The sequence below is a fragment of the Panulirus ornatus genome, chromosome 69 (genome assembly GCF_036320965.1).
Source record: "Panulirus ornatus isolate Po-2019 chromosome 69, ASM3632096v1, whole genome shotgun sequence".
Classification (NCBI taxonomy): Eukaryota; Metazoa; Arthropoda; class Malacostraca; order Decapoda; family Palinuridae; genus Panulirus; species Panulirus ornatus.
Window position 1 is genome coordinate 3,440,830 of NC_092292.1, and position 26,042 is coordinate 3,466,871.

At 42.1% G+C, this 26,042-nt stretch overlaps 1 protein-coding gene across 1 annotated transcript in view; it reads left to right on the top strand.

Annotated features, from left to right (window-relative positions):
- LOC139747606 (glutamate receptor ionotropic, kainate 2-like) overlaps positions 1 to 26,042 on the top strand; it is a 775,400-nt gene that overhangs the window by 490,193 nt on the left and 259,165 nt on the right. Inside the window, exon 4 of the mRNA XM_071660081.1 lies at positions 22,714 to 22,869. Within this exon, the coding sequence (XP_071516182.1) occupies positions 22,714 to 22,869 (156 nt within the window). The remainder of the gene's footprint in view (positions 1 to 22,713; positions 22,870 to 26,042) is intronic.

Sequence of the window (26,042 nt, forward strand, 5' to 3'; positions counted from 1 at the left end):
AGGTTATGGACCAGAACTAACAAATTACAGTATAAGATCCAGGATACCAGATGACAGGTTTACAGTCTTCGGAAAGGTCAGCGGTAGATCTAAAGCGTGTATAGGAGTAGCTGGCGGCAGGTCTGTGATTTACAGCTGGTGTTAGCAGAGCTTGAGATACGGAGGAAGCAAGACTGGCGACCAAGGACATGACACAGTATTAGACACTGAAGGACGAGTAGGGTAGAGGGAGGTGACAGATGACATGGTAGACTACAAGATACGTGAGGAGCAGCTGGGCAGCGGACCACGTTAGTACGACATCTTGTCACACAAGAGGCGGGAGGAGGACTAGGGCAGCGGGAGGCGACACTGGACAACACGTCAGAGCAACAAACGCGGCAGGAGCGGCGGGGTAGCACGCGGAGACAGAAGACTTAGAAGAGTCGGTCGAGGGCCACTTGACAGTCTCTGGAGGAGGCTTGTGGAGCACCACAGGCCAGAGAGGACCCGCGCCTGAGTGACAGCCTCACCAGGGAGGAAGGGAGGAAGGAGAAGGGAACGAGAAGCCAGGGTAAAGAAACGGTGCAAAGAGAGAAGAATTAGAAAGGAGGAGAGGATCACAGAGATGGAAGGGGAGAAGGAAGGAAGTAGAAAGATCTCATGATAATTATAAGGAGAGAAGAATTATGAAAAAAGTTTGGAAGAGGAGAGCAAATTAGAAGAAACAGGGAGACTGTTGGAGGAGGTGAAAGAGAGAGAGAGGGGAGGAATGTGTTATGTGACAAAAAACAGTTAGATATTTGTTTGTTTTAGATGAGGATCTGAAAGGGAAGTATGTGTACACAGATATACGTAATAACTGAAGCTGGAGATCAGAAGTTATTTCCCATGTAAATAATGTGTAAAGAATCTGTAACATAAATAAAGACACACCAAAAATATGCGGACTGACATGTTGGAAGAAAGGGATACATTACTTTGTTACGCTAAAAGTTCAAGAGGTAGAATAACGTAGACAACTTATTGCAGCATAAAGATGAGGACAAAAACATTTGGCTGGGAAGTATATTGGAGAACTGAGGAGCAGGTGCTAGAGAGAAGATAAAAGATAAGGAGAAATAAAGCAAGTCAGCTGAAACAGGATCTGGCCACAGCTGAGCCAAGTGTGGGGAAAATATGAGAGTGATGAACGAAAATGCTCTAAAGAAATGTAGGGAACTATATAGATATATTGCCTCAGTAATATGTGTACGTTAGTGAAAATGATATAGTTATAAATAAGGTCGAAAGCTTAATCAAGTCGGTAAGGTATCAAGAACTGGTGGGAATCTAAATAAAGAAAATGTGATGATTGGGTTATGTTTTAGGTAAGATTAATGTTATGATGGGAAGATGATATAAGAGAGACCAAGAAGAGGAGGGAGAGTTACACAGCTGGGAGAGTGTGTGTCCTGGCAACACCTTCACTTCTGTTGTGTTCCTGGGAGAGTGTATATCCTGGCATCACCACCACAAGTGTTGTGTTCCTGAGAGAACGTATATTCCGGCCAAGACGAAGTGAGTGTTATTATTGTGTTGCTGGAAGAGTATGGCCGCCAGCCACGCCACGGTGTGTGTTGCGGTTTTGGGCAACATTGAATCACTGTCGCACCACCTCGAGTGTTGTGGTCCCTAGTGAGTCTGAGGCCAGGTCATGTTACTCGTCTGTTCTTATCCTTTGAGAGCGTAAAAAATGGCCACCTCACCTAGTGTGCTCCATTCCTGAGATAGTGTGAATAATGGCCACGCTTGCAAGTGTGTTGTGCTCATGGAGTAGTTTGAAAACTGGCCACGCTGCCAAGTATATCACGTTCCTGGGGTAGTGTGAACGTGGCTACACGCTACCAAGCGTGTCACGTTCCTGGGGTAGTGTGAACGTGGCCACACTACCAAGTATGTCACGTTCCTGGGGTAGTATGAACGTGGCCACGCTACCAAGTATGTCACGTTCCTGGGGTAGTGTGAACGTGGCCACGTTACCAAGTGTGTCACGTTCCTGGGGTAGTGTGAACGTGGCCACGCCACCACAAATGTTGCGTCCCTGGCAGTGTGGCCCTTGGCCACAGTACCTTGTGTGCTGTGCCCCTGAGAAAGTGTAAGTCCTGGGCATACGTATATGCTTGCTGTGTTCCTGGGGGCGTGAGTCCTTGGGACGCCACCACAAGCTGTGTTGTACTTTAGGAGAGTGTTGTTCAAGATGATATCATAACGTGGGTTGTGTTACCTGGGATGTGTGACCTCGGCACATCCACCATGTGCACTTTGTTGCTGAGAGACTTGTGTTACTGGGAGACTCTGGCTCCTGGTCACATCACCAAGTGTACTGTGTTCCTCAGGGAGTGCGAGCCCAGGCAACACGTTACTGTGTGTTGTGTTCTGTGCGAGAACATAACATCAGAGCCCCACGTGTACTGTGATCCTGGGCGAATGTACGTCCTGGCTACATGGTCATGTGATGTGTTCCCTGGAGTGTGTGAATATCCACCACACCAGCAGCTGTGGAGTGGTTCCCTGGAGAGTTATGTCCCAGCCTCATCATCATGTGTGGTGGTTCCCTGGAGAGTTATGTCCCAGCCTCATCATCATGTGTGGTGGTTCCCTGGAGAGTTATGTCCCAGCCTCACCATCATGTGTGGTGCTTCCCTGGAGAGTTATGTCCCAGCCTCACCACCATGTGTGGTGCTTCCCTGGAGAGTTATGTCCCAGCCTCACCATCATGTGTGGTGGTTCCCTGGAGAGTTATGTCCCAGCCTCACCACCATGTGTGGTGGTTCGCTCAGAAAGCGTGTGTGTTCTTAACTCATCACCAAGTGTTGTGTATTCTTGGATGATTGTGATACTCAGTAATTTGGCTCCGCCATCTTGTGTGTGTTGTGTTCCTGGAGGGAATATGTAGGGCCCTAGTCTGGAGGTGGGTGGAGGGGGGAGACATATTGACAAGGTGGAACTCAATTATGTGGCGGGTGAGGGGAGGGGGGGTTACCTCCCCTCTTTTTCGTATGGCCCAGGGGCATCATCACGGTCGGGATTCATGGGGCAGCGCACCACCTACGTCTTGTCTGTCATTTCCAGGCCAGACCAGAATACGGGATGTGCTGGGAAACGTGTTTGCTTATCTTTTTCAGAAATGGAATGAATCTGAATCAAGATTGTACAGATCGTGATTTTAAAAGTCTTCAGCATCGTTTTTCAGAAAAGGGAAGTTCAGTTCCTAGTAAACAGTACAACAAGTGGACGTCTGGAATCTTATATGAATGGAAAAGTGAAAAAAGAAAACTCAATGATCAGGTTCAAGACACTATATGTTTCCCTGCCTAATGTTATCACCTTAGCGGGGAACTCATTGGAACTCTGCAAGCCTCCCACCACACCCAGGCTACGAGCCTTTAGGAGTTCCCACCACAGGACGACGTCCATTGTGCTCAAAGACAGTCTGAAATCCAGCCACACAGACAAGGTTAGTCTGTCTCCAGGAGGGTACAAGTCTGACCACACCACCACCTCTCTTGTCATTTTGCTGAAGACTCTGCCTCACAGCCAGGCCATCACTATTTCTTTGCTCCTGGGTCGGTGCAAGTCTTAGCCACACCATCACTACGTGTGCTATGTTCCTTGGACAATGTGTCCTGGCCAGTATGTGGGCTGTAATCCTGGCAGAGTGTGAGTCCCTTCCAGACCTGGGAATAGTGCGAGTCTTCACCAGATATGGTCCCGGTGGTGTGTGAGGCCCAGCCACGCGATCATGTATGCTGTCTTCGTGGGAGAGCAAGTTCCAGCTGAGCCACCATATTACTTTGGTTCTTAGGGAGGGTGAATCCCGGCCACTCTACCATGTGTGTTGTGATCCTTGACCAGTATGAGTCCAGGTCACACCAACGCGTGTTTTGTATATCTGGAAGAGTGTTAGACCTGCCAGGTCACCACGTATGCTGTGATCCTGGGAGAGTGTGAGACCTGCCAGGTCACCACGTATGTTGTGATCCTGGGAGAGTGTGAGATCTGCTAGGTCACCAAGTATGTTGTGATCCTGGGAGAGTGTGAGACCTGCCAGGTCATCACGTACGTTGTGATCCTGGGAGAGTGTGAGACCTGCCAGGTCACCACGTATGTTGTGATCCTGGGAGAGTGTGAGACCTGCCAGGTCACCACATATGTTGTGATCCTGGGAGAGTGTGAGACCTGCCAGGTCACCACGTATGTTGTGATCCTGGGAGAGTGTAAGACCTGCCAGGTCACCACGTATGTTGTGATCCTGGGAGAGTGTAAGACCTGCCAGGTCACCACGTATGCTGTGATCCTGGGAGAGTGTGAGACCTGCCAGGTCATCACGTATGTTGTGATCCTGGGAGAGTGTGAGATCTGCCAGGTCACCAAGTATGTTGTGATCCTGGGAGAGTGTGAGACCTGCCAGGTCATCACGTATGTTGTGATCCTGGGAGGGTGTGAGACCTGCCAGGTCACCACGTATGTTGTGATCCTGGGAGGGTGTGAGACCTGCCAGGTCACCACGTATGTTGTGATCTTAGGAGAGTGTGAGACCTGCCAGGTCACCACGTATGTTGTGATCTTAGGAGAGTGTGACACCTGCCACAAAGAACTCTAACCTTAATATTAGTGAAGGTCTATACAAATTAGGTAGTTTTATTGTTGATAAAATTTGTAAACAGTTTCCCTTCTTGTCCACATAATTAGTTTATCATACGCTTAATGCCAGCATTGAAGGCACCTGACCTCCATTCGGGCAGTCACTTGTCTACCAAATGGCGTCCTAGCCACGTCTCTTCGTAGTATATCAACTGATTGTTATATTTCTTTTTTGTATCTCCCCTGATGATGTGATTAATAAACGAAAGTGCACTTGGAGACTTACCGTGTTTCATTTTCCCTTGGACTCATAGGAATATACTTGATCACGCGCTCAATTGTGATCATTTCCAATATATATATATATATATATATATATATATATATATATATATATATATATATATATATATATATATATATATATATATATATATATATATATATATATATATATATATATATATATCCCTCCAGTTGCACCTCTCAGCACATTAACATCCAAAAGTCTCTCTTTCGCACGACTGTCAATTAACACGTAATCCAATAACGCTCTCTGGCCATCTCTCCTACTTACATAAGTATACTTATGTATATCTCGCTTTTTAAACCAGGTATTCCCAATCATCAGTCCTTTTTCAGCACATAAATCTACAAGCTCTTCACCATTTCCATTTACAACACTGAACACCCCATGTATACCAATTATTCCCTCAACTGCCACATTACTCACCTTGTGGAGGCTAAGGTGAAGATTTGTATGGGTTTTCAGAAAAGAAGAGTGAATGTTGGGGTGAAGAGGGTGGTGAGAGTAAGTGAGCTTGGGAAGGAGACCTGTGTGAGGAAGTACCAGGAGAGACTGAGTACAGAATGGAAAAAGGTGAGAACAATGGAAGTAAGGGGAGTGGGGGAGGAATGGGATGTATTTAGGGAGTCAGTGATGGATTGCGCAAAAGATGCTTGTGGCATGAGAAGAGTGGGAGGTGGGTTGATTAGAAAGGGTAGTGAGTGATGGGATGAAGAAGTAAGAGTATTAGTGAAAGAGAAGAGAGAGGCATTTGGACGATTTTTGCAGGGAAAAAATGCAATTGAGTGGGAGATGTATAAAAGAAAGAGACAGGAGGTCAAGAGAAAGGTGCAAGAGGTGAAAAAAGGGCAAATGAGAGTTGGGGTGAGAGAGTATCATTAAATTTTAGGGAGAATAAAAAGATGTTCTGGAGGGAGGTAAATAAAGTGCGTAAGACAAGGGAGCAAATGGGAACTTCAGTGAAGGGCGCAAATGGGGAGGTGATAACAAGTAGTGGTGATGTGAGAAGGAGATGGAGTGAGTATTTTGAAGGTTTGTTGAATGTGTTTGATGATAGAGTGGCAGATATAGGGTGTTTTGGTCGAGGTGGTGTGCAAAGTGAGAGGGTTAGCGAAAATGATTTGGTAAACAGAGAAGAGGTAGTAAAAGCTTTGCGGAAGATGAAAGCCGGCAAGACAGCAGGTTTGGATGGTATTGCAGTGGAATTTATTAAAAAAGGGGGTGACTGTATTGTTGACTGGTTGGTAAGGTTATTTTAATGTATGTATGACTCATGGTGAGGTGCCTGAGGATTGGCGGAATGCGTGCATAGTGCCATTGTACAAAGGCAAAGGGGATAAGAGTGAGTGCTCAAATTACAGAGGTAGAAGTTTGTTGAGTATTCCTGGTAAATTATATGGGAGGGTATTGATTGAGAGGGTGAAGGCATGTACAGAGCATCAGATTGGGGAAGAGCAGTGTGGTGTCAGAAGTGGTAGAGGATGTGTGGATCAGGTGTTTGCTTTGAAGAATGTATGTGAGAAATACTTAGAAAAGCAAATGGATTTGTATGTAGCATTTATGGATCTGGAGAAGGCATATGATAGAGTTGATAGAGAGGCTCTGTGGAAGGTATTAAGAATATATGGTGTGGGAAGAAAGTTGTTAGAAGCAGTGAAAAGTTTTTATCGAGGATGTAAGGCATGTGTACGTGTAGGAAGAGAGGAAAGTGATTGGTTCTCAGTGAATGTAGGTTTGCGGCAGGGGTGTGTGATGTCTCCATGGTTGTTTAACTTGTTTATGGATGGGGTTGTTAGGGAGGTAAATGCAAGAGTTTTGGAAAGAGGGGCAAGTATGAAGTCTGTTGTGGATGAGAGAGCTTGGGAAGTGAGTCAGTTGTTGTTCGCTGATGATACAGCGCTGGTGGCTGATTCATGTGAGAAACTGCAGGAGCTGGTGACTGAGTTTGGTAAAGTGTGTGGAAGAAGAAAGTTAAGAGTAAATGTGAATAAGAGCAAGGTTATTAGGTACAGTAGGGTTGAGGGTCAAGTCAATTGGGAGGTGAGTTTGAATGGAGAAAAACTGGAGGAAGTGAAGTGTTTTAGATATCTGGGAGTGGATCTGGCAGCGGATGGAACCATGGAAGCGGAAGTGGATCATAGGGTGGGGGAGGGGGCGAGAATTCTGGGAGCCTTGAAGAATGTGTGGAAGTCGAGAACATTATCTCGGAAAGCAAAAATGGGTATGTTTGAAGGAATAGTGGTTCCAACAATGTTGTATGGTTGCGAGGCGTGGGCTATGGATAGAGTTGTGCGCAGGAGGATGGATGTGCTGGAAATGAGATGTTTGAGGACAATGTGTGGTGTGAGGTGGTTTGATCGAGTAAGTAACGTAAGGGTAAGGGAGATGTGTGGAAATAAAAAGAGCGTGGTTGAGAGAGCAGAAGAGGGTGTTTTGAAGTGGTTTGGGCACATGGAGAGAATGAGTGAGGAAAGATTGACCAAGAGGATATATGTGTCGGAGGTGGAGGGAACGAGGAGAAGTGGGAGACCAAATTGGAGGTGGAAAGATGGAGTGAAAAAGATTTTGTGTGATCGGGGCCTGAACATGCAGGAGGGTGAAAGGCGTGCAAGGAATAGAGTGAATTGGAGTCATGTGGTATACAGGGGTTGACGTGCTGTCAGTGGAATGAATCAAGGCATGTGAAGCGTCTGGGGTAAACCATAGAAAGCTGTGTAGGTATGTATATTTGCGTGTGTGGACGTATGTATATACATGTGTATGGGGGGGGGGGGTTGGGCCATTTCTTTCGTCTGTTTCCTTGCGCTACCTCGCAAACGCGGGAGACAGCGACAAAGTATAATAAAATTTTTTTTTCTTCTTTTTTTTTTCATACTATTCGCCATTTCCCGCATTAGCGAGGTAGCGCTAAGAACAGAGGACTGGGCCTTTGAGGGAATATATATATATATATATAGATATTTTTTTTTTTCATACTATGCGCCATTTCCCGCATTAGCGAGGTAGCATTAAGAACAGAGGACTAGGCCTTTGAGGGAATATCCTCATCTGGCCCCCTTCTCTGTTCCTTCTTTGGGAAAAAAAAAAAAAAAAAAAAAACAAGAGGGGGAGGATTTCCAGCCCCCCGCTCCCTTCCCTTTTAGTCGCCTTCTACGACACAGGGAATACGTGGGAAGTATTCTTTCTCCCCTATCTCCAGGGATAATATATATATATATATATATATATATATATATATATATATATATATATATATATATATATATATATATTTTTTTTTTTTTTTCTTTTTTTCATACTATTCGCCATTTCCCGCATTAGCGAGGTAGCGCTAAGAACAGAGGACTGGGCCTTTGAGGGAATATCCTCACCTGGCCCCCTTCTCTGTTCCTTCTTTTGGAAAAAAAAAAAGAAGGATATATATATATATATATATATATATATATATATATATATATATATATATATATATATATATATATATATATATATATATATATATATACCTGGTTTAAAAAGCGAGATATACATAAGTATACGTATGTAAGTAGGAGAGATGGCCAGAGAGCGCTATTGGATTTCGTGTTAATTCATAGACGCACGAAAGAGATACTTTTGGATGTTAATGTGCTGAGAGGTGCAACTGGAGGGATGTCTGATCATTGTCTTGTGGAAGCGAAGGTGAAGATTTGTGGGGATTTTCAGAAAAGAAGAGAGAGTGTTGGGGTGAAGAGAGTGGTGAGAGTAAGTGAGCTTGGGAAGGAGACTTGTGTGAGGAAGTACCAGGAGAGACTGAGTACAGAATGGAAAAAGGTGAGAACAAAGGAGGTAAGGGGAGTGGGGGAGGAATGGGATGTATTTAGGGAAGCACTGATGGCTTGCGCAAAAGATGCTTGTGGCATGAGAAGCGTGGGAGGTGGGTTGATTAGAAAAGGTAGTGAGTGGTGGGATGAAGAAGTAAGATTATTAGTGAAAGAGAAGACAGAGGCATTTGAACGATTTTTAGCTGGGAAAATTGCAAATGAGTGGGAGAGGTATAAAAGAAAGAGGCAGGAGGTCAAGAGAAAGGTGCAAGAGGTGAAAAAGAGGGCAAATGAGAGTTGGGGTGAGAGAGTATCATTAAATTTCAGGGAGAATAAAAAGATGTTTTGGAAGGAGGTAAATAAAGTGCGTAAGACAAGGGAGCAAATGGGAACTTCAGTGAAGGACGCTAATGGGGAGGTGATAACAAGTAGTGGTGATGTGAGAAGGAGATGGAGTGAGTATTTTGAAGGTTTGTTGAATGTGTTTGATGATAGAGTGGCAGATGTGGGGTGTCTTGGTCGAGGTGGTGTGCAAAGTGAGAGGGTCAGGGAAAATGATTTGGTAAATAAAGAAGAGGTAGTAAAAGCTTTACGGAAGATGAAAGCCGGCAAGGCAGCAGGTTTGGATGGTATTGCAGTGGAATTTATCAAAAAAGCGGGTGACTGTATTGTTGACTGGTTGGTAAGGTTATTTAATGTATGTATGATTCATGGTGAGGTGCCTGAGGATTGGTGGAATGCTTGCATAGTGCCATTGTACAAAGGCAAAGGGGATAAGAGTGAGTGCTCAAATTACAGAGGTATAAGTTTGTTGAGTATACCTGGTAAATTATATGGGAGGGTACTGATTGAGAGGGTGAAGGCATGTACAGAGCATCAGATTGGAGAAGAGCAGTGTGTGGATCAGGTGTTTGCATTGAAGAATGTATGCGAGAAATACTTAGAAAAACAAATGGATTTGTATGTAGCATTTATGGATCTGGAGAAGGCGTATGATAGAGTTGATAGAGATGCTCTGTGGAAGGTATTAAGAATATATGGTGTGGGAGGCAAGTTGTTAGAAGCAGTCAAAAGTTTTATCGAGGATGTAAGGCATGTGTACGTGTAGGAAGAGAGGAAAGTGATTGGTTCTCAGTGAATGTAGGTTTGCGGCAGGGGTGTGTGATGTCTCCATGGTTGTTTAATTTGTTTATGGATGGGGTTGTTAGGGAGGTGAATGCAAGAGTTTTGGAAAGAGGGGCAAGTATGCCATCTGTTGTGGATGATAGAGCTTGGGAAGTGAGTCAGTTGTTGTTCGCTGATGATACAGCGCTGGTTGCTGATTCATGTGAGAAACTGCAGAAGCTGGTGACTGAGTTTGGTAAAGTGTGTGAAAGAAGAAAGTTAAGAGTAGATGTGAATAAGAGCAAGGTTATTAGGTACAGTAGGGTTGAGGGTCAAGTCAATTGGGAGGTAAGTTTGAATGGAGAAAAACTGGAGGAAGTGAAGTGTTTTAGATATCTGGGAGTGGATCTGGCAGCGGATGGAACCATGGAAGCGGAAGTGAATCATAGGGTGGGGGAGTGGGCGAAAATTCTGGGAGCCTTGAAGAATGTTTGGAAGTCGAGAACATTATCTCGGAAAGCAAAAATGGGTATGTTTGAAGGAATAGTGGTTCCAACAATGTTGTATGGTTGCGAGGCGTGGGCTATGGATAGAGTTGTGCGCATGAGGGTGGATGTGCTGGAAATGAGATGTTTGAGGACAATATGTGGTGTGAGGTGGTTTGATCGAGTAAGTAATGTAAGGGTGAGACAGAGGTGTGGAAATAAAAAGAGTGTGGTTGAGAGAGCAGAAAAGGATGTTTTAAAATGGTTTGGTCACATGGAGAGAATGAGTGGGGAATGATTGACCAAGAGGATATATGTGTCAGAGGTGGAGGGAACGAGGAGAAGTGGGAGACCAAATTGGAGGTGGAAAGATGGAGTGAAAAAGATTTTGTGTGATCGGGGCCTGAACATGCAGGAGGGTGAAAGGCGTGCAAGGAATAGAGTGAATTGGAACGATGTGGTATACCGGGGTCGACGTGCTGTCAATGGATTGAACCAGGGCATATGAAACGTCTGGGGTAAACCATGCAAAGTGTGTGGGGCCAGGATGTGGAAAGGGAGCTGTGGTTTCGGTGCATTATTACATGACAGCTAGAGACTGAGTGTGAACGAATGGGGCCTTTGGTGTTTTTCCTGGCGCTACCACGCACGCATGAGGGGGGGAGGGGGTTGTTATTCCATGTGTGGCGAGGTGGCGATGGGAACAAATAAAGGCAGACAGTATGAATTACGTACATGTGTATATATGTATATGTCTGTGTGTGTATATATATGTGTACATTGAGATGTATAGGTATGTATATTGTGCGTGTGTGGACATGTATGTATATACATGTGTATGTGGGCGGGTTGGGCCATTCTTTCGTCTGTTTCCTTGCGCTACCTCGCTAACGCGGGAGACAGCGACAAAGCAAAATAAATAAATAAATGAATATATATATATATATATATATATATATATATATATATATATATATATATATATATATATATATATATATATATATATATATATATATATTATCCCTGGGGATAGGGGAGAAAGAATACTTCCCACGTATTCCCTGCGTGTTGTAGAGGGCGACTAAAGAGAAGGGAGCGGGGGGGGGGGGGGGGGGGGCTGGAAATCCTCCCCTCTCGTTTTTTTCTTTTTCCAAAAAGAGGGAACAGAGAAGGGAGCCAGGTGAGGATATTTCCTCAAAGGTCCAGTCCTCTGTTCTTGACGCTACCTCGCTAATGCGGGAAATGGCGAATAGTTTGAAAGAATATATATATATATATATATATATATATATATATATATATATATATATATATATATATATATATATATATATATAAATATATACTACTTTCTGACAAGGGAACGATACGAATAAAAACATAGGGTATGAAAAAAAGTCATCGTGAAACGAGTACGACACGTGTGCACTGGCGACTCCCAGGAAGAAAATCATATACAACAAGCATCATCCACCTCCCACGCTCGGGGTTGCCAGATCTTGCCTAATTGCCGCACAACACGAAAACCAATGCCAAATCTATATATTGGGACCCATCCCTTATCTTCAGAACTAGAGCCAATAATATTCTTAAGCGTCATAGTCATGTCAATCGTCCCAAAATTAGTAATGTTTAGGTATTTTCATTTGCGAAACACCCAATCTGTTGATCAGTGTAATGGACTCTAGATGTCTGAACATCACAACTGACAGACGTTTCCCAGCTTCCCTTACCCAATAACTACAACCTGGCACATTTCAAAATAAAGGTTTTTCCACTTCCTTCAAAATTCTTAAATGCTTTCCCTTGTCTCTTCTTTTTCCCTTTCATAATTCTTTTTATATTTCAAATATGGCCCGACCTCGATGTGGACTTTTGTCCCTGACTGGAGTCGCCAACGTGAAAAAAAAAAGATGTCTGCCAGTCTCTAGTCCAGTGGAATAATTCCAGCCTGGAGAGATTTACTGAATATATATATATATATATATATATATATATATATATATATATATATATATATATATATATATATATATATATATATATATATATATATATATATATATATATATATATATATATATATATATATATATATATATATATATATATATTAGCTGTTTAGTATTTCCTATTTGCCGATTTTAATTCCTCGTAGATGAAACGATCAGGACCTGGATTCTTATTGGTCTTCAACATTTTAATTGTGACGGTAAATCCTGGTAACGTGTGTGTGCTAATGATCATTGTGTCACAATTCGTAATGCTGCTAATTAGTACAAAAAATAGATATATAGAAAACTGCTCCGTGTTGTTGCTATGCTTCATCATCCATAATCATGACTCCTTACCTTCGTTAACTCAGGATCCTACCCGACTCCTTATAAGTTCTTGTTATTAATAGATTGATAAGAGTTTTGGTTCTCTGTCTCTCTCTCTCTCTCTCTCTCTCTCTCTGTCTCTCTCTCTCTCTCTCTCTCTCTCTCTCTCTCTGTCTCTCTCTCTCTCTCTCTCTCTCTCTCTCTCTCTCTCCTATCGCTTTAACACAAGCATTTTTGTTACCGGCCAGCTGAATTCCATTTGCCTTGGTACCGTTTCTCTATCACCAAATATATATATATATATATATATATTTTTAACTTTCTAAAATGGGAAACAGAAGAAGGAGTCACGCGGGGAGTGCTCATCCTCCTCGAAGGCTCAGACTTGGGTGCCTAAATGTGTGTGGATGTAACCAAGGTGTGAAGAAAGGAGAGATAGGTAGTATGTTTGAGGAAAGGAACCTGGATGTTTTGGCTCTGAGTGAAACGAAGCTCAAGGGTAAAGGGGAAGAGTGGTTTGGGAATGTCTTGGGAGTAAAGTCAGGGGTTAGTGAGAGGACAAGAGCAAGGAAAGGAGTAGCAGTACTCCTGAAACAGGAGTTGTGGGAGTATGTGATAGAATGTAAGAAAGTAAATTCTCGATTAATATGGGTAAAACTGAAAGTTGATGGAGAGAGATGGGTGATTATTGGTGCATATGCACCTGGGCATGAGAAGAAAGATCATGAGAGGCAAGTGTTTTGGGAGCAGCTGAATGAGTGTGTTAGTGGTTTTGATGCACGAGACCGGGTTATAGTGATGGGTGATTTGAATGCAAAGGTGAGTAATGTGGCAGTTGAGGGAATAATTGGTATACATGGGGTGTTCAGTGTTGTAAATGGAAATGGTGAAGAGCTTGTAGATTTATGTGCTGAAAAAGGACTGATGATTGGGAATACCTGGGTTAAAAAGCGAGATATACATAAGTATACTTATGTAAGTACGAGAGATGGCCAGAGAGCGTAACTGGATTACGTGTTAATTGACAGGCGAGCGAAAGAGAGACTTTTGGATGTTAATGTGCTGAGAGGTGCAACTGGAGGGATGTCTGATCATTATCTTGTGGAGGCTAAGGTGAAGATTTGTATGGGTTTTCAGAAAAGAAGAGTGAATGTTGGGGTGAAGAGGGTGGTGAGAGTAAGTGAGCTTGGGAAGGAGACTTGTGTGAGGAAGTACCAGGAGAGACTGAGTACAGAATGGAAAAAGGTGAGAACAATGGAAGTAAGGGGAGTGGGGGAGGAATGGGATGTATTTAGGGAATCAGTGATGGATTGCGCAAAAGATGCTTGTGACATGAGAAGACTGGGAGGTGGGTTGATTAGAAAGGGTAGTGAGTGGTGGGATGAAGAAGTAAGAGTATTAGTGAAAGAGAAGAGAGAGGCATTTGGACGATTTTTGCAGGGAAAAAATGCAATTGAGTGGGAGATGTATAAAAGAAAGAGACAGGAGGTCAAGAGAAAGGTGCAAGAGGCGAAAAAAAGGGCAAATGAGAGTTGGGGTGAGAGAGTATCATTAAATTTTAGGGAGAATAAAAAGATGTTCTGGAAGGAGGTAAATAAAGTGCGTAAGACAAGGGAGCAACTGGGAACTTCAGTGAAGGGCGCAAATGGGGAGGTGATAACAAGTAGTGGTGATGTGAGAAGGAGATGGAGTGAGTATTTTGAGGGTTTGCTGAATGTGTTTGATGATGGAGTGGCAGATATAGGGTGTTTTGGTCGAGGTGGTGTGCAAAGTGAGAGGGTTAGGGAAAATGATTTGGTAAACAGAGAAGGGGTAGTAAAAGGTTTGCGGAAGATGAAAGCCGGCAAGGCAGCAGGTTTGGATGGTATTGCAGTGGAATTTATTAAAAAAAGGGGGTGACTGTATTGTTGACTGGTTGGTAAGGTTATTTAATGTATGTATGACTCACGGTGAGGTGCCTGAGGATTGGCGGAATGCGTGCATAGTGCCATTGTACAAAGGCAAAGGGGATAAGAGTGAGTGCTCAAATTACAGAGGTATAAGTTTGTTGAGTATTCCTGGCAAATTATATGGGAGGATATTGATTGAGAGGGTGAAGGCATGTACAGAGCATCAGATTGGGGAAGAGCAGTGTGGTTTCAGAAGTGGTAGAGGATGTGTGGATCAGGTGTTTGCTTTGAAGAATGTATGTGAGAAATACTTAGAAAAGCAAATGGATTTATATGTAGCATTTATGGATCTGGAGAAGGCATATGATAGAGTTGATAGAGATGCTCTGTGGAAGGTATTAAGAATATATGGTGTGGGAGGCAAGTTGTTAGAAGCCGTGAAAAGTTTTTATCGAGGATGTAAGGCAAGTGTACGTGTAGGAAGAGAGGAAAGTGATTGGTTCTCAGTGAATGTAGGTTTGCGGCAGGGGTGTGTGATTTCTCCATGGTTGTTTAATTTGTTTATGGATGGGGTTGTTAGGGAGGTGAATGCAAGAGTTTTGGAAAGAGGGGCAAGTATGAAGTCTGTTGGGAATGAGAGAGCTTGGGAAGTGAGTCAGTTGTTGTTCGCTGATGATACAGCGCTGGTGGCTGATTCATGTGAGAAACTGCAGAAGCTGGTGACTGAGTTTGCTAAAGTGTGTGAAAGAAGAAAGTTAAGAGTAAATGTGAATAAGAGCAAGGTTATTAGGTACAGTAGGGTTGAGGGTCAAGTCAATTGGGAGGTGAGTTTGAATGGAGAAAAACTGGAGGAAGTGAAGTGTTTTAGATATCTGGGAGTGGATCTGGTAGCGGATGGAACCATGGAAGCGGAAGTGGATCATAGGGTGGGGGAGGGGGCGAAAATTCTGGGAGCCTTGAAGAATTTGTGGAAGTCGAGAACATTATCTCGGAAAGCAAAAATGGGTATGTTTGAAGGAATAGTGGTTCGAACAATGTTGTATGGTTGCGAGGCGTGGGCTATGGATAGAGTTGTGCGCAGGAGGTTGGATGTGCTGGAAATGAGATGTTTGAGGACAATGTGTGGTGTGAGGTGGTTTGATCGAGTAAGTAACGTAAGGGTAAGAGAGATGTGTGGAAAGAAAAAGAGCGTGGTTGAGAGAGCAGAAGAGGGTGTTTTGAAATGGTTTGGGCACATGGAGAGAATGAGTGAGGAAAGATTGACCAAGAGGATATATGTGTCGGAGGTGGAGGGAACGAGGAGAAGAGGAAGACCAAATTGGAGGTGGAAAGATGGAGTGAAAAAGATTTTGTGTGATCGGGGCCTGAACATGCAGGAGGGTGAAAGGAGGGCAAGGAATAGAGTGAATTGGAGCGATGTGGTATACAGGGGTTGACGTGCTGTCAGTGGATTGAATCAGGGCATGTGAAGCGTCTGGGGTAAACCATGGAAAGCTGAGTAGGTATGTATATTTGCGTGTGTGGACGTATGTATATACATGTGTATGGGGGTGGGTTGGGCCATTTCTTTCGTCTGTTTCCTTGCGCTACCTCGCAAACGCGGGAGACAGCGACAAAGCAAAAAAAAAAAAAAAAAAGAAATATATGTATATATATATATATATATATATATATATGGTTGCATTTGTCACGTCAGCACTGATTTAACAGGAGAGAAATATGTGGTAAAATCGATCAAAGGACCTGCAACCACCGGCAGTCTGCAGTAATTCAATTACAAGATGGATGACGATAAAGCAATTGTTTCCGTGTGGGGAACGGCTGACGACCAGCAATGTTACTAGGTTGGGAGAATATAGAAACTGGAAACATTATAAGAAAATACCTCATTTTGTACATATTGGCTTACCAGTGTTTGGGTTTTGATCCATTCTTTTTATCCTACTTTTCTTGTTTTTACTTAACTCATAGAAATGAAGAGATAAGCAACAGAGCGACAGACTCGCCCGAAGGTGTTACACAGGAGGCGAAGAGTTCCCATCGCCTGGTGGGTGCCATCGTCAGTGAACGTGAAGAACTACTGTCTTCTTGTGGACCATCTCTGTCCAATGGAGTCTGTCATTCCCAGCTTCTGCGTGAAGTGCATCGCCGAATCTGTATGAGCTCCATAAAAAAGGATCCTGGAAATGTACAAAAGTAATAATAATAATGATATATATACTTTGTTTTCATTTCCATTCGTCCTTTCTCGCTTGAAGGTAATGCCAAGAAAATACGACACAGCGGCCATATTTCGCCGCATCCACTCTTTAACTGTTATTTTCCTGATGCATCGATACCATAACCCGCCATTCATCGCCAGTTACGAGGTTTACTGAATATTCAGGGCTCAGCACCTCAAAGCCCCTGTCACTCCAGCCTTTCATCATCTTTTCTGTCTCCTCCTCCCCTGACTCCTAACTCCCCCTGACACCCTCCACTTCTGCCACGTTCATCCTCGATCTGTTTCTCTCCATTTGATTTCCATATATTCAGATCATTTTATCATACCTTGGTCTGCTCCTTCAATCAGATTGCACTTACGATCACACACGTCTCATTTCATATGTGATCAACATTGTTTTCACCTCGCATTGTCCCTGAGTAATTCATATATAACTTATCAATCCTCTTCCATTTTCTGCATTCATAGGATACCGTCTGCACTACTATACATTCAAACTTATCCATCTTTGACTAAGACAATCGATGATCTCTTCTTCCACACACTTTTAAATGCATCCAGAACATATCCTCCCTCTCCTACCCAATGACATTCTTCAACTTCCATGCTTCCAGCTACCTTGCATTTACTTCCACCACAGCTCCATCGATGAATGTATTAAACAGCCATGATGAAACTACACACCCTTGATGCAGACTTACATATATTTAGAGCTACTCACCCTCCTCCCTTCTACTTACATCCACACCTTCTTCCAATGAAAACTCATTTCGTCCAGTAGGTGTCCTTCCACAAAATATATTCGTAACACCTTTCACAGAGCATCTCTGTCAACCATATCATGCCTCTCTTCAGGTCCATAAATGCTACATAAATGCTGCATTTCTTACAAATTCTTCAAAGCAACACTTGCTCCAAACGTCCTCCATGACTCCAGCTGCCACATTGCTCGTCTCCAGTCAGATGCTTTGTGCATATCATAATCCTTTCAGAAACCAATCTCCCTTTAATCTTACCAGCTACATTCAAAAGATTTATTGCATTGTAATTCAAGTATTTAGTTTTGTCCCACTTACCTTTATGTAACGAGACTATACAAACATTCAGCCAGTTTTCAGGCACCTCAGCTAGGGATCATACATACACTGAAAAGCTCGACTAACTGTATGAAATCACTCTCACCCAGTTTCTTGAGGAGTTCAGCCAACCCTATCCGCACCTGCCACTTTGCTACACTTCATCTTGTGCGAGGCTTTCACCACCTCCTCCTATTCACCAAACCATTTGCTATGACTACTCAGCATACCATCTCGTCCCGAACACCCAACATCTGCTACTCCATCATCTATCACAGTCAACAGTCCTTCAAAATACTGATTTCAGCTCTCGTTTACCTCTTCTATTGCTGTTACCTCTTCTCCATCTGCTCCCCCTCAGTGTGTTCGTTTGTTCTCTTGTTCTCACGTTTTTCACAACTTTTCAGAACATTTTCTCGTTATCCTTATGTTCACTAATATTACTCTCACCTCGTCTGTGATTTACGTCTTTCTCAACTCTGTATTCTCTTGACCATCTGCCATGTTGTTCTCTTGTACAATTTGCAGTCACTCGCAGCCCTTTCCTTGCAGATGCCGTTCATATACCTCTCTTTTCTCCTTCACAAGTATCTAAACCTCCTCATCCCACCACTCACTACCCTTTCTCACGCAGCCACATCTCAGCTGAGGATTCTGAAGGCCATACATAAGACGATACTGTGGTTTCTAATCATTTCAAGATATAGAATGTTGATGGGGGAAAAGAAATAAAAGAACAATGTAATACTTAATTCCGTCTCAAGATTACAAGGTAGAGATTACAAACAATAATTCTAAAAAGCGATTAAGTTAAAAATTAAGCGACTCTCAGTATTACTGTGGTACATGTAAGGGTAATAAGTTAGTGGGGTAAGATGGAGAGGGCGCACGGGTGCGGAAATCCTAAAGTAAATACAGTAGCCTTACCGCCCCTGTCAGAGGCCCCGTGTCTGGCCGACGCTCTCCCACGAGTAGACTGGTAAGTGGCCAGCCTGGCCTTTTGTGTGGGCCAGGGAGGGCTTCCGGTGCTGAGCGAGGCAAACTTTCTGTTTGTGTCACGAACAAGTTTACAACTTAGTGTTGTTACAAGCCCACTACGTGGTGTTGTTATACCAGAGGACGAGGACCATTGTAATTCGTGTATGTGGCTGTGTCGTTGAGTGCAAGCGGGGTCAAAAACACCTCGATTTATGGCGACATCTCTCACTTGTGATGTGTTTACGTATAATAATCTTGTACTTCTTTCTCATTTACCTTTTCCATGTATGGAAAGGGCAATGGGATTAGTTAATTCCAGTTGATTGTGATATATTTGTGATATATACCTGACGTATTCTAGAGTACTTCCTGAACCAGATCAATTAAGAATTTTTTTTTTTCAAGTTTCACGAGAACAAGCAATTTGATGTGTTATAAAAAGTTATATTTGCTCTTAAGATTTCGTGCTTAATAACGCGAGCTTGATGCAAACTTCTGTGTAACTAAAATACTTCTATCTCACTCACGAATCTGTTTTTGTACGAACATTTCTTAATTGTGTTTTCTACTACAAACATCGAAATACAATAACATACGTTATATCGGTATGGCTGAAGGGAGTCATACAAAGTGGACATAAATCGACTACTTACTCGACTTCACAAACTTATTATGTTAGTTTACCCAAGACTTTATGATCATATTCCTATGTAATCCTCAAGTAATGTTGGTTGAATTACTCACACAGTACGTCAGTGTGTCTGTGATGACTGGTAGGTTCTCTGATGCTGTAAACCATCAGTGGTAAAGGTGTGTGTCATACTTCTAACGTGGTGACATATGGCAGCACTAATTGCCTGGTAACACTTCCCTGGTAACACTTCCCTGGTAATACTATGATATGGGTGTGCCTTTCTATTCTTATCTTATTGATTTGAAGATAAGACGTTTCGTTATCTTTGATCTTGATGGCATAACATATATCCAACAACAAGGATGTGAGAGGTTAAATGACCCAGAGACAAGGCACCAAATTCCTTTTTCTGATATTTTTCATTATCATTTACTGAAGCTACCCGTTGTGACGGTGTGGATGTTCAACATGGCTTTGTTGACACTCGTCCTGCCTAAGTCTGCTCCGCGTGGTAATCCTGATGGTCTCCGAGCCACTACCCCCATTGTGGTATCCATATGTCCATATGAGGTTGGAAGTTACGAACGCATGGCTGTAAGTGGAAACACCAAGTAATGGTCCATGACGAGATTTTGTACTGCAGAACAGTAACTGTATCCTACGTTCCTTAGTGTATATAGATGGAAAGTGAAGGAGAAGGTTATTCGCTGTCCATCATTCCCTCCGGCTTGTTCACTAGCAGGATGTAGGCTGTGATAGATCCTTCAACACGAAGTACAAAGAGAAATTATTGTTGTGAACAGCATGAAGGACAGGATGACTGGACTCCACACTCTGATCTAACCACAGCCACAGGATACACGGGGGAAGGACCCTGGCTACTGTGTAGAGGGGAAGCTGAAATATGTGAATTATACGATCATTTTTTTTTTAATGAACTTTTCTAGTGTAACAAATATAATTCAAGTATCAGTTGCACCTTATACCAAATGTATTAATACCTCTTGCCCTAACAATACATGAAAACAGTTTATTCCGATGTTCCACAACTCCAACACTTAAGAAACATTTGCCAACGTTTGCATTACATTTTCTGTCTCAGATCATACCTTATATTTGGTCATTCTATCTCTGTATAGTGTGAGGAAAGTATTGTGTATATTCCTTTTTACTTAGTATTTTGAAAACTTATAAGAACTTCTGCGATTTCTTAGAGAAAATAATGGTCAATCTCTATTCATTCATCACAAGGGTTGTATCCTAGCAACGGAAGTAACATTGTTTATCATTTTTACAATCGTTCCATTATTTTTTTTTCTTTTCGTGTTAGATTACGTTTTGTGGCAGGAATTGTAAGCAGGTCCGCGATCTACGCGCATAGCTCCACATACTCTATTATCTTTGCTCGCTGTTTGACCTGTTCTGACTCGCTTATATGGCATCTAACCCGAGATCTTCTGAAAGTTTCGGTATATTTTATCTTAAAGAATTTTCTAATCCTAATATCATACACATGATTAGAAAATTGTTGAATTCTCATCGTTAAACCAAACACGATCTATCATCTACAGTTAAAGAAGCCTTCTTATCATAATATCATCACTACTTATCGGCCAAGATTTTCCCATCATTTCATCTCAAGTAATCATGATACAAACACAGTCTCTACAGGAAAGGCATCCTAACATCTGTCAGCACAACATCTGACACTTTGGAAAGAGGAAGTATCTGCAGGGAAGTTAGGGACTTCCTGTAATACAACTTTGTTCTACAACTTCAAGTTGTACTATAATGCACGAGGAAAGATGTGAAGTGTTTATCATCCGTCAAGTGTTGTGAGAAGATGTTCTTAAGACGAACATTGGTGACGACCAGTGAATATATGACGTCAGAGGTTCTCTCCAGGAGCAGGCGGGTCCGGATGATCAGTGACGTCAGTCAGGAGAGAGACAGACGCCCACGTCATCAACCATGTCTGGTGTGGTGTGAAGGAAGGAACGTCCGGGAGACGCAAACACTGCATCCAACGGTGACCATCCTGAGGCCATAGTGAATAACCAGACGAGTCACACACATCACCTGTGTGGTATGAGGTGAGGGCGGGCCTGAGCGAGATCATGTGTACATCACTTTCTTCACTCACAATGATTCCTGCTTTCAATAGAGTATTTTCTCAACTTTGATGTCTCAAAAATTTATCCCTATTGCCTTCAAGAACTCATAACAATCTTAATTACCTTTTACCCCTGGAGGATGAGGTTGGCAGGTAGGAACCGTTGTCTTTCGTTCCATGCGTGTCCGACCATCCGTGGCTCATGTGTTCCCTCAGCTTATCATTTCGTAAGCGTCAAGTTGATACGTTTTTTCTTTTCTTTTCATTTAAATCAGAGTAATTGTATGTGCTGTTTGTGTCCATCAGAGAATTTCTCTCTACTTTAATGACAACACATCGTGACCAAACACGTCAAGTTATCAGGTAGTCCGGCTGACAATGATGCCAATCCTCTGGTTGAAACTATCGTTATTAATGATCCTTATCATCATCCTCCTGCAACAAGGTTGTTGTTGTGGCACCATCAACATAACATCACAATCAACACTATATAACCCTTGGCTCTCTCCTTCAGTAAAGTTGCTGTTGTGGCGCCATCAACATAACATCACAACCAGCACTATATAACCCTTGGCTCTCTCCTTCAACAAGGCTGTTGTTGTAGCACCATCAACATAACATCACAACCAGCACTATATAACCCTTGGCTCTCTCCTTCAGCAAGGTTGTTGTTGTAGCACCATCAACATAACATCACAACCAGCACTATATAACCCTTGGCTCTCTCCTTCAGCAAGGTTGTTGTTGTAGCACCATCAACATAACATCACAACCAGCACTATATAACCCTTGGCTCTCTCCTTCAACAACGTTGTTGTTGTAGCATCATCAACATAACATCACAACCAGCACTATATAACCCCTGGCTCTCTCCTTCAACAACGTTGTTGTTGTAGCATCATCAACATAACATCACAACCAGCACTATATAACCCCTGGCTCTCTCCTTCAACAACGTTGTTGTTGTAGCATCATCAACATAACATCACAACCAGCACTATATAACCCCTGGCTCTCTCCTGCAACAACGTTGTTGTTGTAGCACCATCAACGTAGTATCACAACCAACACTATATAACCCCTGGCTCTCTTCTTCAGTTAAGTTGTTTTTGTAGCATCACAAACGTAACATCACAACCAGCATTATATAACCCCAGTTTCTCTTCTCCAGGTGGATTGTTCGACCTCTCGGATGAGCGCCAGGAGGTGGCCTTCCGCTATGCTGTAGACGCCATCAACAGCGACAGTACACTGCTGGCTCACGCTCGCCTCTCTGCCCAGATAGAAGAGATCCCTCCCAATGACTCGTTCAGGGCATCTAGAAAAGGTACGACACCAGCAAGATTTTAGGGATTAAAGAATAAATTTAGTTTACATATTCCATTACATATTTTACAAGAATAGATGTTTATATAGAGGGAAGGCACAAGCGAGGTAAAGAAACTAAATATTATTGTGTTCATACTGTTAAATACATTGTATAATGACACTGTGTATCTATCATTAAAATAGATCACAACATAACACTATACAGATGAGTGTATAGAACAGTACACACAATGTTGATCATATGTGATGACCAGACAAAAGATAACATAATGGACGAGATAAGACACGTCAGATATGTAATGTGATGACCAGACCAAAGATAACATAATGGACGAGATAAGACACGTCAGATATGTAATGTGATGACCAGACCAAAGATAACATAATGGACGAGATAAGACACGTCAGATATGTAATGTGATGACCAGACCAAAGATAACATAATGGACGAGATAAGACACGTCAGATATGTAATGTGATGACCAGACCAAAGATAACATAATGGACGAGATAAGACACGTCAGATATGTAATGTGATGACCAGACCAAAGATAACATAATGGACGAGATAAGACACGTCAGATATGTAATGTGATGACCAGACCAAAGATAACATAATGGACGAGATAAGACACGTCAGATATGTAATGTGATGACCAGACCAAAGATAACATAATGGACGAGATAAGACACGTCAGATATGTAATGTGATGACCAGACCAAAGATAACATAATGGACGAGATAAGACACGTCAGATATGTAATGTGATGACCAGACCAAAGATAACATAATGGACGAGATAAGACACGTCAGATATGTAATGTGATGACCAGACCAAAGATAACATAATGGACGAGATAAGACACGTCAGATATGTAATGTGATGACCAGACCAAAGATAACATAATGGACGAGATAAGACACGTCAGATATGTAATGTGATGACCAGACCAAAGATAACATAATGGACGAGATAAGACACGTCAGATATGTAATGTGATGACCAGACCAAAGATAACATAATGGACGAGATAAGACACGTCAGATATGTAATGTGATGACCAGACCAAAGATAACATAATGGACGAGATAAGACACGTCAGATATGTAATGTGATGACCAGACCAAAGATAACATAATGGACGAGATAAGACACGTCAGATATGTAATGTGATGACCAGACCAAAGATAACATAATGGACGAGATAAGACACGTCAGATATGTAATGTGATGACCAGACCAAAGATAACATAATGGACGAGATAAGACACGTCAGATATGTAATGTGATGACCAGACCAAAGATAACATAATGGACGAGATAAGACACGTCAGATATGTAATGTGATGACCAGACCAAAGATAACATAATGGACGAGATAAGACACGTCAGATATGTAATGTGATGACCAGACCAAAGATAACATAATGGACGAGATAAGACACGTCAGATATGTAATGTGATGACCAGACCAAAGATAACATAATGGACGAGATAAGACACGTCAGATATGTAATGTGATGACCAGACCAAAGATAACATAATGGACGAGATAAGACACGTCAGATATGTAATGTGATGACCAGACCAAAGATAACATAATGGACGAGATAAGACACGTCAGATATGTAATGTGATGACCAGACCAAAGATAACATAATGGACGAGATAAGACACGTCAGATATGTAATGTGATGACCAGACCAAAGATAACATAATGGACGAGATAAGACACGTCAGATATGTAATGTGATGACCAGACCAAAGATAACATAATGGACGAGATAAGACACGTCAGATATGTAATGTGATGACCAGACCAAAGATAACATAATGGACGAGATAAGACACGTCAGATATGTAATGTGATGACCAGACCAAAGATAACATAATGGACGAGATAAGACACGTCAGATATGTAATGTGATGACCAGACCAAAGATAACATAATGGACGAGATAAGACACGTCAGATATGTAATGTGATGACCAGACCAAAGATAACATAATGGACGAGATAGGACACGTCAGATATGTAATGTGATGACCAGACCAAAGATAACATAATGGACGAGATAAGACACGTCAGATATGTAATGTGATGACCAGACCAAAGATAACATAATGGACGAGATAAGACACGTCAGATATGTAATGTGATGACCAGACCAAAGATAACATAATGGACGAGATAAGACACGTCAGATATGTAATGTGATGACCAGACCAAAGATAACATAATGGACGAGATAAGACACGTCAGATATGTAATGTGATGACCAGACCAAAGATAACATAATGGACGAGATAAGACACGTCAGATATGTAATGTGATGACCAGACCAAAGATAACATAATGGACGAGATAAGACACGTCAGATATGTAATGTGATGACCAGACCAAAGATAACATAATGGACGAGATAAGACACGTCAGATATGTAATGTGATGCAAAGGAGATCAATGTGATGACACTGGTAGTGGGTCAACAATATCTCAGTACATAACACTTTCCCCAGCTGGCCGTCCAGACAAGACAAATTAGGGTCATTACGTGTCAAGACGGTGATTAATGTATCTTATAGACTGTGTAAAACTCTTATGTTCTTTATAACAAGCATTTTGATATGACTTTTTAGACCTTAATCACAGGAAAAAATAATTATCTGATGAATTTACCTCACTGATTTACTGATACAGTTATATCTCTTACTGTTATCATTATCTATTGCTTTTATTATCTTTGTAATTATTATCGTTATCATTGTCATCACCGCTATTATCATTATCATTGTTATCATTATTATTATGATTATTATATCATTATTATCATTATCATTATTACTATTATTATACATAATTGCTGTTTCCCGCGTTAGCGACGTAACGCCAGGAAACAGACGAAGAATTGCTCATCCACTCATATATACATATATATACATATAAACAACTACATACGCACATATACATACATATACATATCAACATATTCATACATATACATACATATACATATCAACATATTCATACATATACATACACGTACGCAGACATTGCATACTTACATATGTACATAATCATACTTGCTTGCCTTCATCCATTCTCGTCGCTACCCCACCCCACAGGAAAACAGTATCGCATCCCCTGCTTCAAGGTAGCGCTAGGAATA